The sequence below is a fragment of the Eptatretus burgeri genome, chromosome 10 (assembly GCF_056783735.1).
Source record: "Eptatretus burgeri isolate ZD-2024b chromosome 10, Ebu_testis_v1, whole genome shotgun sequence".
NCBI lineage: Eukaryota > Metazoa > Chordata > Myxini > Myxiniformes > Myxinidae > Eptatretus > Eptatretus burgeri.
Window position 1 is genome coordinate 29561378 of NC_140970.1, and position 19414 is coordinate 29580791.

At 48.8% G+C, this 19414-nt stretch overlaps 1 protein-coding gene across 3 annotated transcripts in view; it reads right to left on the reverse strand.

Moving 5' to 3' along the window:
* Nucleotides 1-15287, reverse strand: part of LOC147018194 (annexin A2-like) — a 104156-nt gene extending 88869 nt beyond the window's left edge. Inside the window, exons 1-2 of one of the 3 annotated variants that reach the window (XM_085897653.1) lie at nt 15150-15276; nt 1433-1559 (exon numbers count right to left, since the gene is read on the reverse strand). In XM_085897653.1, coding sequence (XP_085753779.1) covers nt 1433-1443 — 11 coding nt within the window. In that variant the 5' untranslated portion in view covers nt 1444-1559; nt 15150-15276. Of the gene's footprint in view, nt 1-1432; nt 1560-1729; nt 1839-15149 lie in introns of those variants that run through there. The other 2 variants (XM_085897654.1, XM_085897655.1) reach the window with 2 other exon arrangements.
* Between the last annotated feature and the right edge of the window lie 4127 nt (nt 15288-19414).

Consider the following 19414-nt stretch of genomic DNA (forward strand, 5'->3'; position numbering starts at 1 on the left):
ATATTCGTGCCAAGTTTGGTCGAAACCACTTCAGCAGTTCACAAGTTCTCGCAGTAACGAAAATCTACTACTTTAAACGAGTCAAAACATCGAACATGAATATATCGCATGACCTTTGACTCCAAGCCAAAATCCAATCAGTTCATTTTATTACAACAAACCTTTCCTTTTGAAGCAAGTTTGTTAAAAAAAATTCCATCAATGGTTCACAAGTTATATCACGGTAACAACAAATGAAATAGTCTCCACCAAATGTTTCATACGCACGGGTACCCAGAGGGAATGAGTATTACGAGTACAGCAAAACAACAACAGCGCAACAAAACAAAACAATGCTATAACATAACCACAACTGTCATTCTCTGCCTAATTAAGTCACTCCACCCCCGACAGAAGGAGCAAACGTAAAGAATTCAAGGGGTGATCTGGTCAACATGCTTCCCGAAGCCATCGACTGTCTGTGGCGACTTCATCTTCACCTGGGAGTGCTGTAACTTATCCACAGGTGAGCAGTCAAGGGAAGATGCAGATGACACCATCAGCTGGCATCCCGTACCTGGGTTCATCGTAACCCTTGAGCGTGATGATGTCATCACCCATTAGCCGGCTCATCGTTTACCACGATGAGGGGTTGGGTTTGTAACCAGGGCACAACACACCACATGCCGCAAAATAAATCGTAATAACTAAAATAAAATAAAAAGATTTCCGAATTTCTAAACACAAGAGATCAGGGGTGTTCAGTTACCAAGTTTCTTTTAGAGTGCTCGTCAAGTGGCTTAAGCACTTTGGTAAGCACTCCATTCAAAACAGTTGATATAATGAACGGCTGGCTTGGTAAGCGCTAGCCAGCTGCTTGGTAACTGAACACACCCCAGGTCTATGATCTGACTGATCAAAGACCCACCAGGCCTGCCACCTGATACAATGCTTTTGAGAATTCGGGAAAAAAAAAAAATAAATAAATAAAAATAACATCCAAAAAGGGTCCGAACCTCAATTTATACACATACTCGTGCGCTTAATTAGTCACAGCTCGGTTTACACCTAAATGCCAATAAGATCAGGAAGTCAGTAGATTTCCTATGTTGGGATGGTATGGATACTCATACGTTTACTACATCACAAATCCTCAAAATAATCTACCAAGATACTGTACAAACTTATAAGCTGACGAGCAGTGTACTCTAGGTGGTGGAGTTTGGACATTATTTACCGAAATAACAATATTCTGCATATTGCAATGAGATTCTAGAGATGTTTGTGTGGCATGCATCTTGGCATCATTATATAACAACACCTCAGACCAAGACTCAGAGCACTACTGCGAGCAGCATCATTGGCCGAGGGCATGGCTGTGCCATCGATAAAACGCCCCTTGTAGGTTAAGGCAGGAACACGGAATTTGTTCAGGATGCCAGCGATAGCTCACCTACTCTTCATGAAGGACACCGTGGTATCCTTGATGTCCACGAACGAATGCTGGCAGATCGGATGCCAGTTTAATGTCCATCCAATGTATGGCACACACCTTGATGAATCACCCTGCCTGTGAAACACTGGGATGACAGTTTAGAGCTGGCTCAGGATTCGAACTGAGGCTGGACAGCTTAGAGGCGAATGTGGTACCTCTAAACTAGTCGTCTCGGCCATCCTACCGGACCATAACTTATCCAATACATACATCTAATACGTAAAGCTCTTTCTCAGCACTGATTCACTGACTCACCGACTGATATTAAAGATCGGTACTTTCCAGGTGATGTGGAAAGCTGAAATTTTGCGTGGTGATGGACATCGAAGCTGATACAGCGGGAAAAATCACAGAACTGTCAGACAACATCTGTAAATGAAAATATATAAATAAATGAAAAAATAAATAAATGCAGGTGAGTGACCCGAGACAGGGGAAGCACACCCCGTGAGTACATTATAAAACTTGTATTCCTGCTTTTGTTCAAAATCTACAAACTGACAAGAGGAGGTTATGTGCCATCAAGGGGTAATAAGAACGACTCATGAGGAATGAATCTGAGGAATTAATTCAGATAACAACATTTAAAAAAAAAAATAAATCACATCACAGGGTCCAACTCGCAATAAAAATTTCCTGTTCGACAACAGTTCTAACATAACAGTAAACCTTGGAAATTGTTTTGACTTATGGTCACGACTCTGTCACCATGAGAAACTTTGCCAAGGTTACACAAACTTTGAACGACTAAAACTAATACAATATACATATATATACTGTACATATTGTTACGAATTTTGCTCGCCCGGCGTGCGATCGGCCACGTAACTCGAATCGCGACGTGTCGCCCACCGGACGGACAATTCAGTCGTGACCCTCCGGGAACTATCGCCAGGAGCCAGTCACGGGTGGGGGTTTAACCTCACCACGATCGTGCCAATTGCCCACCCAGGCAGGATAGGGTTGCTCGCCAAATTCGACCTACCTAAGTACCTGCGCGAGTGGTCGACCGGGCGATCGTACCTCGCTGCAGGTCGGCCTCGGACATGAACCGCTTAAGCGGTTCGTTCCGTTTCTAAGCGATAACCGAGCGGTGTTATCACCGACCTCGACGGTTCAGATTATTTACCAGGTGTTTCAACCCACTATCAATCCCTTACGTGATGCAAGATGGAAATTCAAACAAAGGAATGGACGCAGCGAAACGGCGTAACAGTTCACACAATGCACATTTATTTCACACACACAAGCACGCAAGGCAGTAATGCAATGACACAAAATGCAACAAAAGCAAAAGCACTACTACCGACTATAATTATTTACAACACTTAAAAAATTATACTTGTCGGACGGCGCCACATCATTCATTCAAAAGCAAAGAAAAGACCTCCCCATAGGCAGGGAGGTAGACGGGGTCCGTGGACCAAATGTGCGCGGAACCTGGAGGAGCGGCCAGGTCCATGAGACCGACAAGGTCTTACCCGCATCCTCGTGACGCGATGGCGGGCAAGCCGCAATGTCCGCGCCCCGACTCCGTGCCCCTGGCGTGGTCGGTGAGCCCTCTCCGGCGTACTCCGCGCAAGCACGGTTGGGTCGGCACCACGGTTAGGGTGGGGAATAAACGGGGCTACCGGCACTATCTCAGCGCGGATGGGGAGGGAATTGTTGATGCTCAGGGTCGAGCGAGGGGGATGGCTGGCTGGCTTGGTTGCTTGTGAGAGCGAAGGTGGGTCGATTCCAACGACGAGACGAGCCCAGCGACGAGACGACACCACACTATAACTCTCCAACTTCGTGACGACCTCCGTCTTCCCTCGACCTGACCAGCATGAGTCGCCTTGTGCTCGAGTCTTTATAGACCAGAGGAGGAGCCTGTATGCAGATTTTAGGATCAAAACACGATTGGAGGCGGGGCCAGCCACCCTCTGTTCAGCCATTGGTGTGACAAAAAAGGGGTGTGAGCCTCTTTTGATCCGAATTCTCTCCCGTAAAGAAACCACATTCATCGCGCTTGGAGGCGGGGCCATACCGCCCGACGCTCGCCCATTGGACGGAGAAAAAGGGGAGTGAAACCTTCCTGATCCGAATTTCTCCCTGAGAGGATTGCATTCATACCCGCGGCTCGACGGGTTCGGCATCAATTACCGAACGGGCCCTGGACAGCACGACGTTTGGTGTTGACTGGTGGTGTGGTCTATGGTTGTGGAAGGAGAAAGGCGCAGGTGGTGGGGGGTTTGCTGTGGTGGTTTGGTGGTTGGCGGGCGTCGTTTGGGAATGGCGGTGAAGCGATGTTTGCGGGATGGAGTTGTGGAGGTAAAGAGGCAAAGGTGGTGGTGTTTGAGTTGTTGGCGGCTTAATGGTCCAAAATAACAATAGAGAAAGAAAAATGACTAACTCAGAGCGTCCCAGCCCGGATGAATCACACATATTCCCTCTAAACAACAGGTGTGGGCTAACTACACATGAATTTCTCGATATATCTCACCTGAGGACCCTTTATGGTGTATTGCAAATTTCTACAGCCATAACAATATGTATAAAAACACACACGCTCTGACACCGACAGAGAACAATAGAGGCTACAGGTTTGGGAGAACAAGTGGGTCAGGAGGATTGTGAAAGTGAAGAGGGTGGATAGAAGGATGGATGGATGAACTGAGGGAGTTGATTGGCGGGCAGATGGGTTTGACGGGAAGATTGGTGAAATGCAGGCTGAGATGGACTGGACACTTGATGTGGATGAGGGAAGAGAGAATGGCAGAGAGTGAATAGGTTGAGGGAACAAGGTAGGAGGAAAAGAGGTAGACCACAGTTGAGATTGGAGGGTTGCGTGAAGAGGGATAGACATAAAGTAAGGGTGGTTAAAGAGTGGAGAGAGTTGGCTGAAGACAGAGGGAAGTGAAGGGGTATCATGGTCAAGACAGAGCTGAAGGTTAGTGCCAACAGACCTCACCTCTTATATAAAAGGGAAGAGGAGAACAACAACAATATATATATATATATATATATATATATATATATATATATATATATATATATATATATATATATATATATATATATATATATATATATATATATATATTGTTGCGGATTCCGCGCCCGCCGGCGTGCGGACGGCCACGTAACTCGAATCGCGGCACGTCGCCCACCGGACGGACAATCCAGTCGTGACCCTCTCGGACTAACGCCGGGAACCAGTCACGGGTGGACCTTTCGGTCTCACCGCGATCGAGCCAATCAGCCCCCGCGTGGGATAGGGTTGCTCGCCAAATTCGAACTACCTAAGTACCCACGCGGAGGGTAGACCGGCGATCGCACCTCGCCGCAGGTCGACTTCGGACACGGGCCACTCGCCGACCCGTTCCGTACTATCAGAATAACCGAGCGGTGTTATCGTCGACCTCGACGGTTCGATTAATTATCGGGCGTATTCAGCCCACTACCAGCCCTTTACGTGAAGCAAGATGGGGATTCAATGGAGGAAAAGACGAAGCGAAGCGGGAGAACAGTTCAACAATAAAGCACATTTATTCGCGACGAACGGAAAGCACACAAATACAATTCCCACCAAATGCACACAAAAAAAGAAAACACAATTCCATTTACACAAAAAGCAAACATAAAAGTGAAAACACAGTGCAGAGCTAATACCGACTACCGAGCACACGGCAACACTTATACAATTCTACTTCACAGACGGCGCCGACAACACATACCCAAAACCAAGGAAAAGAAATCCCCCAAGAATGAGGTAGGCCTGAGGCCGAGACCGGGTCGGGCCTACCCGTCTGGTGATGAGACGCGGAGCGGCGATGGCCCCGCAACCCGCGGGCCTCGTGGACAGTGCCTGGCAGGGGGTGGGAACGGGGCCCCCTTGGTCGCACTATCTCAGCGTGGGGGGAAACAGGAGGGGGTTGCTGATGCTCGGGGTATAGAGGATCTTTACTATCCCTGGTGTGCGTCTCCACCTTGGCCAGGTCGCGCTGCCGGCCTCCCTCGGGCGTGCAGCTCCTGGCACCGACGCGAGCACCCCCTCGTCCGACTCTCTTCAGCTTCTCCAGCCACTGCAGGCTTTGGGCTCCAGACTTCTTTCGTTCTCGTTTGCGACTCTCTTCTGACTGACGAACACCGTCCTTTTATCCCCCCGTAACTTCGCCTTTGACCCCCTCCCTTTGACCTTTCACCTCGCTCCCCATTGGCCCGAGAAAAAGTGGGCGTGAAGGCTTTTTGATCCACAAATTTGCATATATCGATCGCCCTGGGGCGAGGCCAGTCGCCCCTCGCTCACCGATTGGACGGCAAAAAGTGGGCGTGTGTCGTTTTTGATCCGTTTTTGAAGCACAAAATCCGTGATTTTGTACACGCTGTTCGACGCGCGTTCTGCATGAGTCCAACACAGGTACCCACAGCGGGGCAAGAACGGTGGCGATGCTACGGTGGCGAGGTGTGACGGGAAGGTCGTGGCGGTTGTGGTGAAGCGGTGGTTGTGGTTGTAATTGTGATGGTAATCCTGGCGGTTGGTCCAAAATAAAGATAGTAAAAGAAAAACGGCTATCCTGAAGAGTCGCAGCACGTATAAATGACATGTATTCCCACTAGACAACGGGTTTGGGCCTAACTACACATGCACTTACCGAGATACCTCACCTAAGGGACCTGAATGGTGGTTTGCGAATCTGGTAACCACAACACTACCCCCTTCCCTTTTTACAGACTCGTCCCGAGTCGTCAAATTTGTGTGCCATCAGGTGTAGTTTTCCCCTAGTACATTTTACCTACGGATCCCTGAGTGCGACATTCATGGTATTCGTGTCCCCAAAATAAATAACCTGAGGGCTGCGTAACTATCTAAACAAACTCACTCATACGGACGACTTAAATAAAATTGCCGGCGCTAAGACATACATGCCGGGGGGCGCACTCATATTTACAGTACATCTTAACCTTAACTTACAAATTTTACACTAAACCATGGCCCAGGATCAATGAACTCTGCAAAAAGAAAGCAGTTAGCAGGGAGCCAGGCTGCCCGCATGCAGTCTCTGGCTCAAAACAATGCAGGTGACAGGGAACGTGGCTGGCTGCTCACACGCAGTCCAAGGCCTTCCCTTTTGAACTGAACGCAGTGAACCACAACGGTGCTTGGGCTGCACAACGCAGTCTCCGTGCCAGCTCAAGTGGCACACGCAATGAGCACAACAAATGGATGCATGGACACAAACACGGTGCACGGGCCGCCACTGCAGGCCCGTGTTATAGCTGCCAACAGGGCAGTTCTCGCAGCTTGCAAACTGTTGCCTTGCGGATCCTGGCGCACATGGAAATGAACAGGGGGGGCAAAGCAAAAATTGAACGGGGCTGGTGAACGTGGGCAGTGGGCATGGCATGGCAAAGGTGAGCAGGCAAACACAGCCCGCAGAAGAAGGCCGCTGCAGGCAAACATAGCGGGCAGATGAACTGGCCGGCACAGGCCTTGAAGTACAGCAGCTGCAGACGACGTGGCCGGCACAAGCCTTGAAGCAAAACACGGCCAGCCGATGGCACAGGCCTTGCAGCAAAACAACAGCTGCCGATGAAGTTGGCCGGCCTCCGCCTTGAAGACAAACACGGCCAGCCGATGAAGTTGGCCAGCCTTTGCCGTTCAGTGGAGGTTGGTGGAGGGAGTGCGGTGGTGCTGGCCACTTGGAAGGCGGGCTCGGACCTACCTACCTGTCTCCCTCCCAACCTATCGCCTTTGCCTGTTACTGTACATACCCACTCCCTTAATTTGTGAAAAACCAATTTAGCCCCCACTTATTTTTTTTGTTGTTTTTATTTTTACTTCCCCACTATAAATCGTCCCCTAACCCCCTTTATCGTCCTTGTTCGGCTAACCTATCCTGTCACCTAGCCTACTCCCAACCCCTACGTTCCCTTCCCGGAGGGGAACAAGGGAGAGCTAACGTCCTGTGTCGAGGCCCAACGAAGCCTCAGAATGGCCTCCCCAGAGTTCGGCGATCTTTAACCAAAGTGGGTCCAGCGGCCCACAACGACAGCGAGGGGATGGATGGTGCGGAGGGGTACCTCTCCTAATCTACCCTAACCATTTAACTGCTAAACTACCCCGGGGCTTTCAACAAGCGCCTCTCGCTTAAACTATTGGTTCTATAAACCCAGATTCCCGTCGCCTGTGTTGGTGTCCTCACAATTTCGGGCCTCACCCCCCAATTTTCTCTCCGTGCCCTCACACGGTCTCCTGGCTGGGACACGTGGCTCCCTTTGGCAGGCACGACCCTCTGCCGAATCTCCCGCTATGGCACCCCCGGGCACTACACTGCCTCCGAGCCTACCAGCTCCCTAACACCGGGGAGTGCCCCCCATGGCACCTCCCCTGAAACGCACACGTGGCAGGCCGGCCTCCCGGGCCCCTTTCCGAGGGTCACCCGTGCCCACAACACTGCCCCCGCGGCTAATGGCGCCCCGGGCCCCGCACCAAGCAGGCGCACCCGTGCCCACTACTCTATCCCGGCCCCCCATGGGCCCATGGCCTACCGCGGCCGACTAGCCTGGTGCCCGGGGTACCCACTCAGCGATACTCACCTTTCGCAGCCACGCTCCCAAGCCCGTCAACAGGGCTCCTGCACCCCTCCAAATGGGTCTCGAGCCTACTTTCCCACCAACAACAAAACGACCTCCATTTTTCAATTTGACTAACCCAGCTAACTCACTTTATACTGACCCCGGGGTCCCTTGGGCGGGAGTCACTCCTCCCCCCAATCACTCATCGCACCATGCATTCCCCATTCGCTCCACACACACAGACCCGCTGGCCTCACTCACTCAACATGTACACGTACTCACCTCACAACCCACAACTCTTCAACACACACACCGCTGAACTCTGCCATCCTTCTAACTACCTCGTGCTCCCACGTCGTCCCTTAAACTACAGCACGTTCCTTTTAACACTACGTAGCTAAGCTACGTCCCCTCTACACATCCACAGTCTGTCACTGTCTCCGAAATAATCCCATTTTATTTCCCAACCTAAATCTGGCTACAATCCCTCTAACTAATCCATTCCACGGACTCCATGAGGACTTACCCCTGCCCCATGAAGTCGGTCTAACTAAGCTAACCCTTCCCCCTAACTAGTTTTCATCCTGTGCCCCGGGTAAGGGGGTCTTTCACCCCTTGCCCAGGAATCCTGTACACCCGAAAGTGAGGCTTGCTCCTTTTTTTTTTTTTCCATGCGCAGCACCTGCGCGGCAACTCAGAGCTCGCGCACTTTGCACCTGCCCGTGACGTCATGCAGCTGCACGTGTTCCTCGTCCCTCCTTGGACGGGACCATCCGGCAGAGATACCCCTCCTGCCGGATTCCAACCCCACGTGCAGCCATGGCGTCACCGTGCGCATAAAAAAAAACACAAGCCACACGTCTCGAGGGGTTCCCCACGCGAACACATGTGCTTTGCCCGTTGGAGCTTAACACACACGATCGCGTGGAGAACCCGTCCGGTCCAAATCCGTTTACCTGCCTAAAAACTTTGTCCGTCCGCGGGATCGGCAAATCCACCGCGTGCGTTTCCGGACCGGGACTTCACTCTCGCAAGCGAGCACGTGGTGGTCTCGTGCGTTGCACAGCACGAACCGCGTGCTCACTGCTGGGTGAACCCGGCACGGTCCTCGAAACAGCCACAGCCGCTACTCGGCTTTCGTTCCTCCCATGTCGCCGTCTCCGTCTCCATTCCACACACGCATACCTGCGTGTTACGACGCACACAGTCCACACCATTAAACTCACACCGGGAGACGCGGCTGCGTGCTCCCGCATGCCAACCGACATCTCCCTCTCATACCGCTCTCTCACACACACGGTCTCCCTTGCACACAGCGACCTTGCACACAGCCGTTCACTCACGCGTGCCTCACTACTCACACAAACCATACTACTCACACGTGGTGCTCTATTCACTCGCGCGGGGGCACTCACCCGCGGTGCCTCACCCACACACGCGAGGGCACTCAACCGCTGTGCCTCATCCACACACCGTGCCTCACTCATACACGCGGGGGCACTCACCCGCGGTACCTCACTCATACACACGGCGACACTCACACACGCGGTCTCTTCCACACAACGTCCCTCACTCATACACGCGGGGGCACTCACCCGCGGTTCCTCACTCATACTGGCCGTTTCACTCACACACACGGCCTCTTCCACACGGTTCCTCATCCACACACGGTGCCTCATCCAAACACGGCGTGCTGGGAAACACGCACTCCAGCACCATCGCCACCACACCACTCACACACGGGGTCGCTTCCACACACGGGGACGCACTCACGCCTTGCACCACACACACAGGGACAACTACACTGGGGATTCGTATCCCCACAAGGGTCTCCGGGGCCTCTATACCCCCCAAGCTCTCCGTGCACCCGTCCACAGCACTCGTCCCCTCAACCTCGCAAAACACGACCGAACTCACCTGGTCGTGACTCGCCCTCAAGGGGGCATACTCCCCTCCCCTCGTTCCTGGAGGAGGCCATCCCGCTGCTCGCACCGGGTCCCTACACGCTCCGCGAGCTCACCCCCATTGTCCTCCACTACCTCCGTGTGTGCGTGCGCGTCACTTACCCCGTCTTCATCGTGTAGTCTTCCCTCTATCGTTCCCATCTCCCGTGTCTCTGCCAACTCTTCACCCTTTACCTCCCTTGTCTCAACTATTATTTCTGTTGTCGTCACCTCGTGTCTCGTCTCACCCGTTTTGGTCTCCCCATTTAATTTTTCCCTTTCGGTCATCGTCACGACCCTCGCCCAACACGTTCCACGAATTATTTTTTCACCCGCCTCCACCGCGGGCCTGTCAGCCGTTGCACCCCCACCCAGCTCGTTTGCTCCCACACGTGGAGTCGCCATTTTTATCTCCCCGGTCACGGCCTTCATGCCCGCCTGCAGGCATCGGCCCATGTTCTGCGTTTCACCCCGCAGCTTTTTCGTTTCTTCCTTCATTTGCTTGTTCATGCCTTTCATTTCGTTTATAAATTCAGTTGTGTTTGCATCCATCTTCGTTTTTACTTCGTCCATTTGCTTGTTCATGTTCGCAATCATCTTCGCTGTCGTTTCCGCATACATTTTTGCCAGCATGGTGTATAGCTGGGTCATGTCGGGTGCACTCAAGTGAGCCGTTTCGGCAGGGGTTGGGGAAGGGTCTTGGTGGAGAGGGGGGGGGGAGGTGTCATACACCGCGGCCGCTGCCGCACCCACCTCGGGCCCTGGGTTCAGTTGGGCGAGTCCGTGTTCCTGCACAATCAACATTTCCTGCTCGGGGATTCCATCCTGGACCATGGACTCTACATTATTACACATATACATTTCTAATACCCCCGGCTCCCGCTCGCCTTGAGACGCCATCTTGCTTCTCGTGAAGGGTTAATTTCACTCGCTCGTAATTTGGAGGGAATCGGGGGTCGCTTCTCTCACCCCTGGACCGATTCCCGTGAATTTAGCCGGAGACAGGAGAGCCCGTTTTCCTGTTCTCCGATACCAGTGCCGCGAGGAGGGCGATGAATTTGTATCCCACTCCTGACACCAGTGTTGCGGTTTTGCGCCCGCCGGCGTGCGACGGCCACGTAACTCGAATCGCGGCACGTCGCCCACCGGACGGACAATCCAGTCGTGACCCTCTCGGACTAACGCCGGGAACCAGTCACGGGTGGACCTTTCGGTCTCACCGCGATCGAGCCAATCAGCCCCCGCGTGGGATAGGGTTGCTCGCCAAATTCGAACTACCTAAGTACCCACGCGGAGGGTAGACCGGGCGATCGCACCTCGCCGCAGGTCGACTTCGGACACGGGCCACTTAAGCGACCCGTTCCGTACTATCAGAATAACCGAGCGGTGTTATCGTCGACCTCGACGGTTCGATTAATTATCGGGCGTATTCAGCCCACTACCAACCCTTTACGTGAAGCAAGATGGGGATTCAATGGAGGAAAAGACGAAGCGAAGCGGAGAACAGTTCAACAATAAAGCACATTTATTCGCGACGAACGGAAAGCACACAAATACAATTCCACCAAATGCACACAAAAAAAAAGAAAACACAATTCCATTTACACAAAAAGCAAACATAAAAGTGAAAACACAGTGCAGAGCTAATACCGACTACCGAGCACACGGCAACACTTATACAATTCTACTTCACAGACGGCGCCGACAACACATACCCAAAACCAAGGAAAAGAAATCCCCCAAGAATGAGGTAGGCCTGAGGCCGAGACCGGGTCGGGCCTACCCGTCTGGTGATGAGACGCGGAGCGGCGATGGCCCCGCAACCCGCGGGCCTCGTGGACAGTGCCTGGCAGGGGGTGGGAACGGGGCCCCCTTGGTCGCACTATCTCAGCGCGGGGGGAAACAGGAGGGGTTGCTGATGCTCGGGGTATAGAGGATCTTTATTATCCCTGGTGTGCGTCTCCACCTCGGCCAGGTCGCGCTGCCGGCCTCCCTCGGGCGTGCAGCTCCTGGCACCGACGCGAGCACCCCCTCGTCCGACTCTCTTCAGCTTCTCCAGCCACTGCAGGCTTCGGGCTCCAGACTTCTTTCGTTCTCGTTTGCGACTCTCTTCTGACTGACAAACACCGTCTTTTATCCCGCCGTATCTTCCCCTTTGCCCCCCTCCCTTTGACCTTTCACCTCGCTCCTCATTGGCCCGAAAAAAATTGGGCGTGAAGGCTTTTTGATCCACAAATTTGCATATATCGATCGCCTTGGGGCGGGCCACCCGCTCCTCGCTCACCGATTGGACGGCAAAAAGTGGGCGTGTGTCGTTTTTGATCCGTTTTTTGAAGCACAAAATCCGTGATTTTGTACACGCTGTTCGACGCGCGTTCTGCATGAGTCCAACACCGGTACCCACAGCGGGGCAAGAACGGTGGCGATGCTACGGTGGCGAGGTGTGACGGGAAGGTCGTGGCGGTTGTGGTGAAGCGGTGGTTGTGGTTGTAATTGTGATGGTAATCCTGGCGGTTGGTCCAAAATAAAGATAGTAAAAGAAAAACGGCTATCCTGAAGAGTCGCAGCACGTATAAATGACATGTATTCCCACTAGACAACGGGTTTGGGCCTAACTACACATGCACTTACCGAGATACCTCACCTAAGGGACCTGAATGGTGGTTTGCGAATCTGGTAACCACAACAATATATTTGTGGTTTGAGGAACGGAATCCCTCCAAAACAATAGCAACCATCATACAGCGGTCCCCAGACAGTTATTCCATTAATATACGTTTAGATAGTCCCTTCCCTTTTGTTTAGCGGGACAACGGGACAGTGCGTTATGTGGATCTCATAGTTAGGTCTGATTATATCTCTATCGTCATTCCTACTCTTTCCTCTTGTTCCTGAAATAAATCAAAGCAGACACTGCACTCAGACAGCAACCTGTAAAAAATTGCAGCCATGTCCTCAACGTATGCGTCCTTGCGTGGCCAACACGTGCAGCACGTGTGCGGCCGGGGGAGGGGAATAGAAAGCCGCAACGACACCACACGAGCATCGATAGCGCAGCTGCGAGGATACAGCGATATCGAAGGAACCTCTGCCGCAAGCTCGAGATGTTTCCAATGATCTGGGATGAGATTGCCGGTTGCATTGAAAAGGCATACAAACGAATATCTGCTAAAGAGGCTGCACGGATGTGGTTTTTCACAACACAGAAGCAAATGACCCAATATTGGCGAGAGCGTGGCTGGCAGCTTGGTGCCAATAACTACATCGTCAGAGGCAGATAATACAAAAACAACAACCACACCATGTTGTACAGGACACAAGAGTGCAAGATACGGGCAACACATTCTTTTCAACCAATTTCTGGATTTAATTACATCAGCAACCTCTTTTCCCTCCATCTGTTACTTGTATCTATATTCTTTTTCATTCCAAACCTCCATCTAATTATTATATCCGATCGTTCCCCTCAATTCCTGACAGATCGGGGTTGGCCCTGCGCACGTTAGCAGAATTGGGCGAACGCGAGCGCTGGCCACATGCTTAATGGTGGATCCGTGCGTACTGTACAGAATGTGCTCGATGGCGGGTGGACCTGTGCTTAGCCCATGACACCTTATTATCGTACAGAGCAGGGCACGGATGGCACACATCTTGTTCTGGTCTGTGCATGGGTTTATCCTAACATCTTACCGTCTGTGCATGGGTTTACCCAAACACTTTACCGTCGGTCGTTGCTGGCGGCCGTGGGTGTTCCCCACGGATGGCGGACATCTCCTAGCCTCTCCGCCCGGTGAAGCCACGATCAGGCAGAGGCGTGCTGTGCAGTTCGGATCGCTCGGGCCGCAGGCCGCATCGCGGAGCAGGCATTGATCAGCGCTAATGGGGGGTGCCGGGGCGGGCATGCGGGGCCAACACGACCCTCGGCCGGGGCACGGTCCGGGAGATTGGTGCAAGGCAATTCACGTCGCGGAGTTCGGGGTGGGGCGATTCATATCATGGGGCTCAGAGAGAGACGATTCTGCAGATTGGAATTATCTTGCCGAAAGTGGAGTGGAGCCGCTTCCGGCCATCATGGCCGGGCCACGCAGTGGTCCGGGCCCAATTAGAGCAGCCGATTCGGATGAAGACACATCGCTTCGGGGTAATGCCCCACCCTGCACTCCAGGGTCTATAAAGGACGGGTCGTGAGGCTGTCCGTAGCTCCAGTTCCGGTTTTGGTGTCTTGCCATCGCTGTCAGCTCGTCCCTTTCTCTGCCCGGCTTGGGATCGATCTTCTTCACCCGCCCTTCTGTCGTCATCACTTGCGACTCAGCCTCCACCCACCTACCTGGTCCTGTCGACCACTCCGCTCACTCGCTCTCGACTCCTTCTCCACCCATTTGGTTCCCGACTCCGCCGTAGTCTTCTGTTTACTGTGGATGCTTCCTGTGCTGCGTTTCAAAAACGACCGATTGGTTATTTTGCATTTCCATTACACTTTTATTCATCAATGTGTGTGCCATCCCTCAGATGGACGTTAAACGGGTGTCTCATCTGCCAGCATTCATTGATGGACATTAAAGACATCATGGTGGTCTTCATGATGAGTAGGCGAGCTATCGCCAGCACCATGAACAAATTCCAAATTCCTACCCTAACCAGCAGAGGGCATTGCATCAGTAGCATAGCCACACCCTCAGCCAATGATGCTACCCCACACTTTTGTGTTGCATACAAACGACGAAGATTTCACTTTTCTTGATGCAATCTCATCATTAATTTATCACCCCTTGCAGTAATATTTAAAATTCAATATGAACATCTGGATTAAAGTAGATTTAACACAGATCTTCATGGAGTAACAATTTAAAATAGCTATATTTTGCCCTCTTTTTGGACAAATCCAACCTCTGACACTCGATGTTGCACCACCATTTTACGGTGGGTGGTATAAGTAGCTCAAAGCTTTGGCTCTGAGTGAAACCAAGAGTTCAACACAATTAACTTTTTACAAGTCCATGAACCAAGTTAAATGGACAGATGAACTTAAACTTTTTCTATCACTGCGTATGGGTAGTTTTGCTTGCTTTCCCGTCAATGAGGACGGGTACTTTTACTTATATATACATATAGTCATACATGGTACATGAATGTATAAAAGTCAAATAAGACACTTTAAATCAAGACTTTACCTGAAAGTGTACGGTTCGTAGACTTGTCCAAGTGAAGACTAAGAGCCACACCCTGCACGGCTTGGTGTTTTTAACTCGGCACAGGGACCACACCCTGCCCTTCTCCTTCCCCCGTTTGTCCGACAATCAGTTTTTCTGTTAAACAAAGATGAACACGAGTCTCTTCTATGTTTTATCTCCTTGTGTGTGCTTGTTCTGAAGCTTTTATTTACCCTTGTGGTTTGTGGCCAGGGTATGAAGATTTATGTATTTCGTTCCTGCTCCAATCCGATGAGGCTATAGGCGTTTCAAAAGTCCAGATTCATAGGAATATTTATTTTATAATAAACTGTTCAAATTGTGAGCTGCTGACATGCATAAACAAATCAATTCTCATATGTGGGTTTCTTTGAATATTCCTTAACATTGACACATCGATTTCAGCACATTCGTTTGATTTCATTCTTTAGCTCTTCGTGTTCTTATGGTATTAACCACTGACTTTAGGTGAACCAAAAGAAGAAGAAGAAGAAAAAAAAGGTCAAATGGCCTTAAATCTGGACTACGTGGGGACCATTGTAGAGGGGATTTTTGAAACACCTGTTACTCCTAAAGGCGAATTAATACCTGAGGCACAAATTGCTTGGTTATTGTTAAAATGTGCTCCACACAGATCACAAATCGCTTACTAGTCCTGAACTTTGACATCACAGCACTGACTCAGACAGAATTAGTCAATGGGTTTAAAGTTGCAGCAAACAGACCTGTTGGACGAATAGGATTCGGAATAGGGTGCTTTATCCACAGCACCATGCTGCCGCTTAAACATCGATTTATGGTGTTCGTTATAAAAATGTTGAAATTCCACAACTCCAAGCGTTGGAGACAAAATACCACAACAGTATTGCTGTCCCCACCCTAGGAGGGGTTGGTAAAGGGAGAGGGATTAGGAAAAAAAAAAAACACACACAATACAAACCACAAACACTTTTTTCATTTTTTTTAGTACAAATTCGAGCCTCATGGAGGAGCTAAAACAAAGCAGTCTCGTATAAAACTACAAAATGCTCAAATTAATCACAAAAGATAAAATCAACACCCATATACTCCTGTGGCTTTGTGACGAGAAGATTCTCTCGAGAACTTAAACTGAAACACTCATAAAGCCTGTCATTATGCACAGGGAGACACCAACTTTCCACCCTGTTCAAAACCTGTTTTCTCACACTTTGACCAACACCCTGCACTGATAGCTCCATCCGATTTTAGAGATTACCACACCCCTTAACTCTGCAACACGTTGATAACTTAAGCAATACACATGCAACATCACATTGCAGTTATTGTGCATAAGCTCAACACCCCCTTTATTCCCTAATTTCAATCATATTGGTTTGAATACAGAGACTAGCACAGCTCCCAATAGAGCGCATACCTCTATCAAGCTGAACAGTTTACATTTTGTATCCACCAATAAGTAGGATTTGAACCAAAATCGAATCGGCACGATCTCAACCCACACCCAACCTCTCCAGTGTCTGCCAGATTTCTCATCCAAATCCTTCCATATAATGGTTTTTGGCCTTAACATTCAATGGTGAAAAAAGAATGAAGATAGATACAGATAGAGAGGTATAAATAAATAACTATGTGTGTACGTATGTATATATGCAAATAAAGAAAGGCCAACCTAGATCTCTCACCTGTGAATGGAGGGAATAGCCAATCAGCTCTCACCTAATCAACTAAAGCTAGGTGGCTAGGATTACATAAATAATAATTGACATCTCCCATACTCCTACAGCCCAAGAAGCTGCAGAAATCAACCCCAGAAGGCCTACGAAAGGTATGCGCTTTGCCGTTTCGAACCCTTCCCAGAGTTCCTCCATAATTATAAAGATGTTCACACATAGTACACACATGAGAATCCCAATGCTACACACACTCCTCAGCTACCAGACTGGTTTAATTTTTTTTTTTAAAGGATGAAAAAAAAGATGAAAAAAAAAAGAAAGACATGAAGGAATCGATGAATCTGAAAGCCAGAGATGTGCTCTCTTTAGAAAATAAAACATTAAAACTGCGAGGAGTGATGCAGGGCACAAAGTGTCCCTTATTCAATACAAGGCAATTTCAAACTACGTGACCTATGACGTCATCATTAAATAGCATATATATATTCCCCAGGGGTACTCGATCATGTGTGCCAAGTTTCACAACAATCGGTGGAACGGTTCTGAAGGAGAAGATTTTAAAAGGTGTTCACCTTCAATCCAACATGGTAGCCAAACCACATAACTGATGACTTTATCATAAAAAAAAAAACTTTTTAGCACCATGGGTAGTCCTTCATAACCTGCTAAGTATCAAATCAATAACCTGCGGTTTTGGAGAAGAGTTTAAGTTTTTGTTTAAATCCAAGCTGGTTGCAATGGTGATTGCAAAATCAAAATTTGGAAAAAAGAAAACATTAGTTCCCATTAGCCCCAACATTAAATGGGAAGTTTCAACTTAATCAGAGCAGCAGTTCTGAAGAAATAGCTTTTTTAAGGTTATACTAACATGAAAAAGTACTCCAAGACATCATCAATTTTGTTTTATTTGTCATTGCCAGACCATGTGTCTGATCAAAACGAAATTTCATATTTAAGTTTGTGCTGTGGTGTAGATGACATTAAAAAAAAAGTTTTGTGTTAAAGAAATTTGTATTTTTTCTCTGTTGTGACTCGGCTCTCAAACCACTTCACTGATGTCATCTTACAAAAAAAAAAAATTGCACCATGGCTAGTCAATCATAACCTGACAAGAATCTAATCAATAGCATTTGTGGTTTCGGAGAGGAGTTAAGCTTTTGCCAAAATCCAATCTGGTTGCCATGGTGATTGCAAAACCAAAATTTTGAACAAAAAAAGAAGGCATTAGTTCCCATATGTCCCAACATTAAATGGGAAGTTTCAACTTGATCCGAGCAGCAGTTCTGGAGAAATAGCTTTTTTGAGGTTACACCAACATGGAAAAGTACAAGATGATGTCACCAATGAAATCACCAATTTTGGTTTGTCATTGCCAGACCATGTGACCGATGAAAACAAAATTTCATAATATGGAATTCTTCTTACATTCGCTTCTGACTTTACCTACGTGTTCACAACTGTATACTTACCAACGATACCATGGTACGTGTAAGCGCCGCAGAGCTGATGATTTTGACGCAATTTCCGGTTACTTCGGCCTGGATTCGGGATCAGCTTTCAAATAATGTAAATCACGATTAAATTATTTTATGATGATGCGGGAGATATCTTTATTAAAATTAACTTTGGGAAAAAAATTAATTGAATAAACGATCACTTCTGGTCAAGAATAAAAGAAATTAAAAATTCCGGAAAGAGTTTCAAAATCACTCCCGGTAATGTTAAATACAAAATAAACACTTCCTGTCATGAAAAAAAAATCACTTTTGGAAGTATAAAATTAACTTTGGGAAAAAAATAATTGAATAAATAAATAAACACTTCCGGTAATGATCTCCCGGCATGCATCATTCCCCATGACAAAAACCAGAAACAAAACAAAAACGGAAGCAAAATGGTCATAGCCAACGACACGGATTCACAATTGCCAGGGTATTCTGTTGTTTTTGTTGTTTCCTATTCTCTCATGTGCACGCGTTAAGTAATATTCACAAGATAGAAATAAAACCCAATTATGTTTATACACCGCACAGCGTTTAACAACAACCGGAAGCAAAAGGTCATAGCTAACGACACGGATTCCAAACAGCCAGGGGTATTGTGTTGTTGTTGTTTCCTATTCTCTCACGTGCACGCGTTAAGTATGAAGCTCACTGCGATCGCTATTAAAGTTATCAAGGTATAGATGACACAAAAAATGTTTCATGTTTCTGGCTGGCAAACCGCTTCACCAATGACATCATCTGATGCAAAAAAAATTTTTGCAACATGGGTAGTCGATCATAACCTGTGAAGAATCGATAGCATTTGTGGTTTTGGAGGAGATTTTTTAAGTTTTTGCTTAAATCCAAGCCGGTTGCCATGGTGATTGCAAAATCAAAACTCGGAATCAATATGCATCAGTTCCCATTCGCCCCGACATTGCTGTGACGTTTCAACTTAATCAGAGCAGTGGTACCGACGCTACAGCTTCCACAAAAATTTGGCAGAAGAATAACAATAATAATAATAATGAAAATACCAATAACAATAGGAAACCAACCATTTGAATGCTTGGTCCCCTGATAATAAAATAATCCAGCCAGAGACAAA